At 33.4% G+C, this 11,405-nt stretch overlaps 1 protein-coding gene across 2 annotated transcripts in view; it reads right to left on the minus strand.

Annotated features, from left to right (window-relative positions):
- Positions 1 to 11,130, minus strand: part of LOC145243874 (proton myo-inositol cotransporter-like) — a 57,389-nt gene extending 46,259 nt beyond the window's left edge. The window contains exons 1-2 of one of the 2 annotated variants that reach the window (XM_080106946.1): positions 10,218 to 11,130; positions 738 to 897 (exon numbers count right to left, since the gene is read on the minus strand). In XM_080106946.1, the coding sequence (XP_079963072.1) occupies positions 738 to 897; positions 10,218 to 10,584 (527 nt within the window). In that variant the 5' untranslated portion in view covers positions 10,585 to 11,130. The remainder of the gene's footprint in view (positions 1 to 737; positions 898 to 10,217) is intronic. The other variant, XM_080106945.1, reaches the window with a different exon arrangement.
- Positions 11,131 to 11,405: the final 275 nt, after the last annotated feature.

Here is an 11,405-nt window from a genome sequence, read left to right on the forward strand (position 1 = left end):
CTTCTAAGACAAATGAAATATCCAGTCGTACGTTAAAACAGCACGTTATACATGCGGGTGTGCCACAAGGGTCGATCTTGAACCTTTATTATTCCTCATATTCATAAATGACCTCTCTGATAAAATTGTTTCCAAGATGGGTGATGAAACCACACTCTATGTACGACACGAGAGGAAAAACGAATGAACACATATCTACTGCAATGGTTGAAACTTTAGAGGAAGACCTCCAATCTGTAGCAGAATGAAGACGTAAATAGATTATGCCATTCAATGTTGTCAAGACGAAACATTTTTTCTTTAATAATAATTGCCATGACTGCCGGTCATCCATCTCCCTACATCCGACGTTGCTCGGGTCATAATATAATGACTAGCGATCTCTAGATGCAAAAAATATTTCTAATCTAATAATTTCTCACGAACTATTAGACTTTGGAATTCCCTCCCGGACCCCTGATTTTTTTTTACTGTATTGACATGCAGAAAGTAAAGTGTAATGTGAAACGACATCTTACTCCTCAACTCTCTACATAGTACTTCTTGTAAACTTGATCAAAAATAGTAACCCCTTACCTCCAAGTAGCACTGTGCTTTGTGATAAAATGACAGTAAAAAAATGTCGTTCGGATGATTCTATTTAAGTGTGTCATGAGTCACGGCGCTATGAGACTTTTTAACAACATAAGGCACCATGTCCCTGACAGAATGAGGTTCGTTTCCCCCGCAGTACTTACCGCCACCCGTCCTTCTTGTTGGTGCTGAAGAGTGCAGAAGTCAAGGTGCCAAGTAAAATTCCAATGGCCTGAATTGGTTGACTTACACCGCACAGACGCCCCCGCAGATGTTTCGGAGCACATTCAGCGACGTACACAGGCATACTGGCACTTGCAATTCCTAAAAAAGAAAAAAAGTATCTTTTCTGTAAGTGTACAAATTTTACATTATATTGTAATGTATAAAACTGTAGGGATAGCAATATTACAGTTAGTGCTGTGCCGAGTATATACGGACAAGCAAATATTCCCTACCATCCAACCATCATAATATTGCTTGCATGGTAGCGGATGAGACCGAACCTCTTTTCCTATTAGCTCAGATAAAATTCTCCTTGGAATCCACAAACCACTCCCTCCCCAATTTCTCACAACGGGCAGTAACCAAGCCTGATCTGATCATAAGCTCTTCCCATATATTAATATAAGAAAAAGACCATTGCACTTCAAAAATATGTGAACCTGATCTTGTCCCTGATATAGTAATAATAATGCTCTGTTTATCTGGTCTCAGTTTTCTCCAAATTCTACAACAAATGCCTTGTCGAATCCTGTTTCTCTGTGATACCAGTGATACTAGTTTTCAAGAACTCTCGTGAAAAAAACTGATCCACAAAATTATAGCACGATAAGTTTCCTACTGTTCTTTGTTGAAATCTTTGAATAGTCGATAACTTCGAAAATGCTAGACTTCTCTCTCTGATCAACAGTATAGATGTAGGTAACTCCGTTCTACTGCTGATGTCATACCGGTCATATCTCAACATATATCTCATACTGTAACTTTGCAGTTTTAAACAAAGAAGACCCCCCCCCCAAACAAAAAGAAGAAAAATCTGGATCGGTATTTTTTTTAAACAAAACTATTTATTGCCGTTACCTTCGGCACAATTTAAAACGTCACTTGCTGTCACATGTCCATCTAACCTGAGAACATTTTTCCTTCCTCCGACCCCATGCCGGTCACAGCAAGCCCATTCTTGTCTCCGACTTTACACGTCCATTTTTTTCGGTCACACTTTTCTCCTTCTCGAGGGGCATTTTTTCTCGTTTCCTTTCCTCCTTATTTTCGCATACTTCCTAATTTGCATATGTTTTTTTCGCCCACTGCTGCTATCTCTTCGCAGCCAGCTATCTATCGCTGCTGCTGCTACTTTCCCATGCGCTCATACGCACTATGTTACAATACATTGGATAAGGCAGGTGAAGACAGTGTGATAACGTTTAACATATCCAAAGCCTTTGGCAAGGTCGGGCATTTTAACGTGATCGTTTCCCTTTAACCGTGTTGTTATATTTCAATCACACAGACGTTGCCAGAGATTTCGCCACAAAGGAACAAGAAGAAGCTTGCTTCAAATCTTTAAATATTTATTTATAGAAAAAATCGTTTTGGCTTTCTAAAAACATTACGTAAATATTCAATAAAACAAAAGAAACTGCCAAGGCTACTGCAATAAAGATGGACTCCCTCTACCGGGCGGGTAAACTTCTTAAACCTGCCTTCTTAGAAAGTGCCCAAAATGAGAATATAGAGCACACACGAAAGAGAATAATCTAAACTTATAGGGCATACACTGTCTACCAAGCTTAAACTTCTGTCTCATCGGCGCAGTGTTGCATCTCAGTGCTTGTTTTACAATTACTTCAACAAAATGAGCTCCAACGAACTAGCTGAATTAAAGCAACATTGGATTTTTTTGTTATTTTTCTGAAACAAAGTAAACAACATATAGTTTTAATCTTTTGTGGCAGCTGTGGAAGGGTCAACAAATTCAAGTATATTATATATTATAATTTTAATTTTTAAATTAATAAACAATTTGAATAGAATGAAATGAATGAACTTGGTCGACATATTGTCACTGTTCTTTGACCGAGAAACGCCGCTTGGCGACAGTTTAGTGAAATGCACGAAAAATGGCGCCGTCTGTGTAATGCTGAAATGACGAAATGTAATAATATTAAACATAAGAAACATTTTTAATGCCCATACGGAATTATTTTCTTATATCACTTAAGATTTTATGGTTTTGCCAATACTATTAATATAAATATTTTATATCTTCTAATTATAAAGTTAGCATTAAAAATGAAAAAAAAATCGTAAGGTGAAATAAGGAACAACATATCGGAGTTTCATTTTTAAATAGTAGGAAGTTAGTTTCGTACATCGAAGTAAATATATGTTAAATATATCAATTGAAATATAAAAATGATTTACCATATTTTTATTTTACCAAATCTATAGACAAGCATTGAGAATAATCTAAAAAGTTTGGAATCAAGTCTTCTCTTGCTATTATTTCAGATCATTTGAAATGATAGCAATCAAGACTAGGGATTTTGGCGAATATATATATATATATATATATATATATATATATATATATATATATTATAAGTTATAAAAATATATATGGCATTTAAGCTACACAGAATATTCCGCGTTTCATTCTCGTGAGAATTCGTCAGGCTTATGCAAAGATTGTGGTTACCTCGCGTTTTTATATACGCATATGCTATTGACTTTTTAGTTAGCCAATCTGCTTCTTAGTTTTCACCGCACCCATCCTAATCAGCTAATGGACAGGCACTTTCAGGACAAAGGTATAGTTGATGAATTCTCACGAGAATGAAACGCGGAATATTCTGTGTAGCTTAATTGCCATATATATCTTTATAACTTACTATATATATATATATTAATATTAGCTGTACCCTGTCACGCGTTGCTGTGGCTCAAATTGGCGCAATGGAAAAAGTTCCAAAATGAGAAAAAGCATGTTTCTTATAGGTTTAAATTTCCATTTTGCATGGGTACACAGTTTTTGTTGTTCCATTTTCTTAGCTGATATAGAGATTTTCCGGTTTGGTGACTCTTGAATATGTAACATAAATTATCCATGTGAAAAAACGGTCAGTGTGTAACTGTAAGGCCCACAATTGTAAAGATTGTTCCCTGTGCTTTGTTGATGGTTATTGCAAATGACAATAAAATTGGAAAGTGCAATTTGCTAAAGTGTAATGATGTATCCGGTGGAATCATAGGAATGCATGGAATGAAGATATATTCATCTGTGAAAGGTCCTGTTAAGATTGTTGTTTCTATGATATTGTTTGTTAATTTTTTTTTTACTGCAAGCTATGTGCCATTACAAAGCTTGGATTGGTTTATATTTCACAACATGATAATTAGTACACCAAATTTCAGTTGCAATACATGCGGTGGCATCCCTGGCAAATATAACTGTTGGATAATTAACCACTTTATCTGCTTTCACAACAGTGTCGACACCAAATTTCAGTTGCAATACATGCGGTGGCATCCCTGGCAAATATAACTGTTGGATAATTAACCACTTTATCTGCTTTCACAACAGTGTCGATGGATTTGTATTTGACTACCTCACTTGGAATTTTACATTTAATTATAGCGTTAAGTTCATGGCCATCTTTGTATTGACCTGCAAGAATAGCTCATTCACTCAGTCAAATGGAATTCTTATAATTTGAATATCTGCAAAAACCTTTTAAACTAACTATTCTTTTGATGAAATAAAATTACAGAAATTACAGAAGTTAAAAGTCAAATAATTTTGCCCTTAACTCTGACCAGCTGGCACTTTTTCGTACCCAATTTCCCACAAGTGATGCAAAAGTTTTTGTGCGGATCGAACAGTCTGCAACTGTACATGCATATTTTGAGTTAAGTTTAATGTCTTCACATGGAACAAAAAAGTAGAGTATTTGAGGCAAGCATTTATTTCATCTGCTGCTGTTGATTGAAGAATAACAGGTAACATTTGTCTGAAATCTCCTGAAAGCAATATTACTACATTCCCAAATGGTCTGAAATTACCACGCAAATCTTGCAAGGATCGACCAAGAGCCTCAAGTGATTTTTTGCGTACCATTGTGCATTCATCCTAAACAATAAGTTTGCATTTTTGCAATATTTTCCCCCATATTGGATGTTTTGGAGATGTCGAACCTGAGATTTTTGAAAAATTGAATGTTTTAAAGTAGAATAAATAATTCTTCTACTTGGCAGCAAGGTCGCAGGTATCCCTCATGCAGCAAGGGCTAAGGCTATGTCATTTTTTTACCAAATGGCTGCCAAAATCAATTTAATTAGAAAGGTTTTACCAGTTACTTCTGGTGCTGTTCAAGGTAGCAGTAATTTCCAAATAACTTCTATTCTCACAGTCAGTAAATTAGGTGACTAAAATAGGATTTATCCATGTTTTGACAATGCCTTATTCACTGTAATTAATTTAGGAGACTAAAATAGGATGAGGGATTAGAGATGGACAGATAGAGAGGAAGATATATAGATAGAAAAGAGACAGTGGAGGAAAATAGAGAAAGAGAAGGAGATAGAGAGATAACGGGATTGATAGATAAACAGAGAGAGGGGGAGAGTTAGAAACAGAGAGGGATGAAACAGAGGAAAGGAGAGAGATAGAGGGAGTTAGAGAGAGAAAGGGGATCAAAGAGAGATGGAGAGGATGATATAGAGAGAAAGATAGTTGAGAGAGGGAAAGGGAGAGATGGATAGAGAGAGATATTGAGAGAGGAGGAGAGAAACAGAAGGTGAACTACACTTCACCGTTTTTTTTCTCGTTCAGTAGAGAAGAAATCTTTCGAGACTGAGGCAATTTTAATGTTTTGTTATTATCCAGAGTACCCCCTTTTTTTTGGGGGGGGGGCTAGATTTTCCTCGCATTAGAAACCGACCGGGTTATCTGTACTTTCACCTAACAAATTAATAAAAGAAAAACATATTGTAAAATTTGAATTTAACAGGAAAATACTATTTTAAAAAATAGCACGGTAACATAAGTGCAACTTTAGGTACTCATTGGGCGTTGAGTTCCATAGCGTCCAGCATAATTATTTAATGGTCGCTCCCTTAGCCCCCCCCCCAAGTCAAGGCTAATGCATGCGCACGTAACATTTTTTTTTATTTACTGACGTTGGCTTAGTAACTAAACGATTTATTGATAATTTCGTAACCCTTAAACGCATGCCGGAAGATTTAAATTGGTTCATTATTGTTGTAATGAAAAAAAAAGTTTCATTCAACACAAAACCAAAAACACATATTAATGATAAATGATTTATTATTCTATTCATTGAAATTTACTAATTTTTAAATAAAAAAGTAAAAAAAAAGTTAATAAAAAGTAGTTGCTTATGTGCGCATAAACAACTTGTTTTTTTTTTAGATTAGGTCCACCTTATAATCACCCCCCCCAACCTCCTCATCTTAAGAACAGCTTCCGGAATAAACACCACTTTTGGAGGGGGGACTATTTGCAAAATTTAACTGATATTTGTTGTCAGCATACCCACCCGAAAATACTATTAAAAAAAAAGGAGGGGTTCAGTGCCCGTGGCAGAGAAGTAGATTTATTTATCAATAAAAGTTGCGGAGAAGTAAATTTATTTATCAATAAAAGTCGTCATTTAAAAAAGAAAATTGTGGCGGTGGACCTAAATGTTTTGTTTTCGCACTATTCAACAATTTGTTCATCCGCGCATGTAAATTAAAAAAATATTTGTAAAAGTGAGAAGTTATCAGTAAATGATTTAGTTTTTTTTTTAAATTTATTTATTTATTTTTTTTTTACATTAGGTCCACCTCCACAAATGTTAAGAACGGCTTTCAGAATAAACATCCCCAACCTCTCCATGTTAACAACGGATTTCGGAATAAACACCATTGGGGGGATATTTAAAAAAAAAGTCGATAAAAGTCGTCATTTAAAAAGAAATTTAAAATCAAATTCTTTGTAAAAGTGAGAAATTATTAATAAATGTTTAGTAACATTTTTCGGTGCTAATGCAGAGAGTGACCCGCGCTATTTTTTAAATCGTGTTTTTTTAATCAACTGCAAGGTTAAAGTACAGAATAGGTACAAAACACCCTCCCCTCCCCATGTTAAGAATGGCTTTTTAAATAATAACGTTATTATTTCAGCATGGATCACTCTCTGCATGAGTACCCATTTTTCTTTTAATATTCATAAAAAGTAAAACTTTTTTCAAAATAAATAAATAAATAAATGTTTGTAAATGTGACAAATAATCGTTTAGTTACGGCAACGTCAGGAAATAAAATATGTTACGTGCGGGGTGAGGTGGAAGACTAAGGGAGCGACTATTATTTTTTTCTACTGGTCGCCATGGAACTCAACGCCCAAGGAGTACCAAAATGTAATTTTTTTTGTTAAATAAATAAATTTCAAGCAATTTTTGCAATAAATAATAGATAGCAACTTCGTTAATTTTACGACTCGCCCCAGCATATTATAAACACCCTAACTTCCCCATGTTAAGAACGGCTTTCGAGGTTTATGGAAGGGCGTTTTTTTTTTTTTTAACATGGGGGGGGGGGGTAAGGGTGTTTATAATACGTTGAGGCATGTCGTAAAAATGAAACAGTTTAGAAAAAGTTAAAACAAACTTTTTTATGTAAACAATGCCGTGAAAATAAACTAAACAATTAAAACGTAATGTTTCATGAGTGAAAAGCCTTAACATAAATAAAATTAAAAAAATTGGTAAGTACATAAATGAATTTAAATTTTAAAAATATGGGATTATTATTATTTATTTTTTTTTGTGTGTGTGTGCTAATGCAGAGAGTGATCCGCGCTATTTTTTTAAAATCGTTTTCCACGTTTAATTAAAGTTTTATGATATGTTTTTATTCAATTGTAAGGTTAAAGTACAGAATAGGTACAAAACACCCTCCCTTCCCCATGTTAAGAATGGCTTTTTAAATAATAACATTATTATTTCAGCACGGATCACTCTCTGCATGAGTAAGTGTTTTTGTTTTTTTTTACTTATCGAGTTAACAGAAAATGAAATCTTTCGTCAATTCGTGGCTGTGAAATGAATCGAACGGGAAGTTCAGTTTTACAAGGGAACAGATTCGCAGTAACGGTTAAAAAATATATTTATTTTATTTAATATTTTAATAATTCGCGAGGTAAATTTATTTCAATAACATAAAAACATACCTCGACTCTAAAGATGGGTTGTCTGAAAATTTCAAATAAATTGGTAACGTAGAAATAGGGTTTTATTCGTTTAGAACAAACCAACATTTACATTTTTATATATATAGATATTACGCACAGTGCTCCTAGGAAACTACATCAGCTTCTTATGCTACCGTATATTAATACTTTCAGATAATGATAACCATTTTGATTTCAGAATTTCGCAGTTATTCATTCATTAAATGATTTTAAAATACAAAAACATGCAAATGTTAGTGGACACTTACTTATGAAGTACTTTTCAGCCCACTCTCTAATTTCTAATCTCTGTATACTACTACTACTACTACTACTACTACTACTACTACTACTACTACTACTACTACTAAGGATAATGCTAATTATTATATTGCACTACATATGCTCTGGAATCCAATAAACCTGGACTTTTCAAAATTTATATAAAAATTTTTTTGGCCATTATAAGAACTTTATTTATAGGAGATAAATAATGATGATAATATAACACGAATTATAATACGATTAACAATGCAAGTACTACTACTACTACTACTACTACTACTACTACTACTACTACTACTGCTACTACTGCTACTACTACTACTAATAATAATAGTAATAGTAATAATCAGAAACGAAATAAAAAAACAAAAATATAAAATACAAAAAATTACGAAAGACAATAGTAACATTACAATAAATAATAATCAATATGCTGCAACCAATGGACATTGTGCTCCCTTCACCAATGACAGCAATACACTCGAAACCGACACATACATATAAACAGATACACATGAACACACACACATAGACACATATATATTCAACTACTTAAACAACATTGTTTCGTTTAAACTCGTCTGATTGAATATTAGCGCTAAGCTCTGTATATTCTTTTTTTGTCCATTTTTTGTTCATTTTTTTGCCCATTTCTTTTGTCCATTTTTTTGTCCATTTTTTGTTCATTTTTTGTCTATTTTTTGTCCATTTCTTTTGTCCATTTTTTTGTCCATTTCTTTTGTCCATTTCTTTTGTCCATTTTTTGTCCATTTCTTTTGTCCATTTCTTTTGTCCATTTTTTGTTCATTTCTTTTGTCCATTTTATTGTCCATTTTTTGTGTATTTGTTTTGTCCATTTTTTTTGTCCATTTTTTTGTTCATTTTTTGTCCATTTTTTGTCCATTTCTTTTGTCCATTTTTTTGTCCATTTCTTTTGTCCATTTTTTGTCCATTTTTTGTTCATTTCTTTTTTCCATTTTTACATTTCTTGCGTTTTTGACCAGAGAGTAGAGAAATATACCAAACGCACTAACGTTTTCAACCCATATGGGCCGTCGTCATGTACTGTAGTTTAGTGAATGTTTATTGGTCAATTAATTGATCAGATGATGCACCTATAAACATTTTAGTAGGCCGCCCCCAGCCCCAGACTCGGTCTGGCGGTTGATGCTAATTGTTTTTTTTTCCTCGAATGACAAATGCCACGAAGAGGGATAACCACAGGCCTCAAAATGAGACAGCAAGGATGGTCGTGTTTTCTGTTAGAAGTTTTCTAGATTCTTTCTTGGGTGGCCTTTGTGTAGTTAAGTGTTAATAGACTGCGCTTAGAGGATACGATAGGTAGCAACTGGGGTGGCGGCAAATACGGGTCATGTAATTTCTTTAGAGACACGGAATTACTTGTTTTAAGAAAGTGTTTTTTTCTGGGCATATGGTTACTTTTTATTACTAAGGTAGTGGTTTTACATTTTTTATATTAAATAAGAAGTCATAGTTTATAGTTTTTATTGATGAGAGAACTATACTTGTTAATTATACTTTTCCATTACATTTTCAACTTTTTTATTGTTGGAATGCATTTGGTTACAATAAGATAAATTATTATTATTATTATTATTATTATTATTATTATTATTATTATTAGTAGTAGTAGTAGTAGTAGTAGTAGTAATGGCGGCTAACAATATTTTATTTGATGGTTGAAAATGTGATTGGGCGAGTTATTATTAATTAATGTTTGTTCTATATGGGTTAGTGCTGCATAAAATATTTTATTATTAGAAGAGCATGGAATTATTTGGAAGTTGATTTTTAATTAATATTAGTGTATCTAAAGTTTTGGTTAAATGAAAGATATCATCTACATATTTAACATATAAGGAAAGTTTGGGGATATTATACAATATCCATATACAATACAATATATATATATATATATATATATATATATATATATATATATATATATATATATATATATATATATATATATATATATATAGTTCAATAATAATAATAATAATAATAATAATAATAATAATAATAATAATAATTTTTGTTGGTAATAATTACCATTTTTCTAGTTAATTAATTAAAAAAAGAAGACAAACAACGTACTTACCAGATCCACACCCGGTCAATAACCGCCCGATGAGCAATGTTTCCCTGTTGAAAGCCGAGGTAGAGATGACAGAGCCAAGAGTAAAACAAACTGCAGCCATAATTATAGATATCCTTCGTCCGAATCTGTCAGCCAAACGGGCCCCGATTAAAGTGCAGATCGCGGCTCCTGGCAATGACCCGGCCACCATGAGTTGTTTCCACAAACGAGTGATGTGAAGGTAATCAATTTTCTGAATAAGTAATATAGCGCCGGATATGGATCCCATATCATAGCTGTGAACGATCAAATTCAGATTGGCCGACATTGTCAATATATACACCATCCACGGAATGTTTTTGTCTTTTACTTCGACTGAATTCATCATGAAAATAAGTACAGAACTATCACCGTGTTGAATCCGACGCTGTCCCGTAAAAAAACTTTTGCTTTACGGATTACGCAAATATTTGTGCTTTGTTTTTCGGATACATAATTTTTCAAGTATTCACGTTTTTCCTCCTTTTAATTCGTTTAATAATAAACCACAGCAACAGTCTACACATGTCTCACTGCTATGATTAGTTATATCATAGTTAACACGTCGCTTGTTTAAGAAAGGAGTTTTTTTTTTTTGCTGGAGAGATTTACTTTTCTCAATTTCTAAGATTGATTCTTACGCGTAATGTCTTCCATACTAAAAATGGTGAAGTAATTTTACTAAAAGTAATACGTTGGGTTTCTTAAGGCGTGTGGTCCTAATTGCTGTCAAAAGGTTTCCTATGCCTGCTTTACGCACATAAAAAGTTTTAATTAAGACTATCATAAATGACGATGCATTTAGGTCGTTTTAGCCAATAATGAATAAAAGGCAGAGGTGACAATTTTCTACAATTTTTAGTGTCCATCTTCATTCGTACACTATAAAAGCGATTTATTTAGCTCCACCCATTTCCTATCGCTCATCTTGATTTCTCTACTTTTTTTTTCTCACACCACGTCTCCCCCTTTCGTTATGTTTGACTTCCTTTTGGTTAGAGAGAAACACGGACACACACAAACATCCACAATATAAAACTATGATATTTTTTATTTGCATGCTTATGCAATAATCAGTGAAGGAAGTGATAATTACTACTGGTCGGGAGATTAGAACCTTAGATATCTCCAACGTGCGCTACAGATTTACTCCCCCCTATGTCTAAAACG

The sequence above is a fragment of the Euprymna scolopes genome, chromosome 22 (assembly GCF_053919585.1).
Source record: "Euprymna scolopes isolate OS-2025 chromosome 22, ASM5391958v1, whole genome shotgun sequence".
NCBI classification, from domain to species: Eukaryota; Metazoa; Mollusca; class Cephalopoda; order Sepiida; family Sepiolidae; genus Euprymna; species Euprymna scolopes.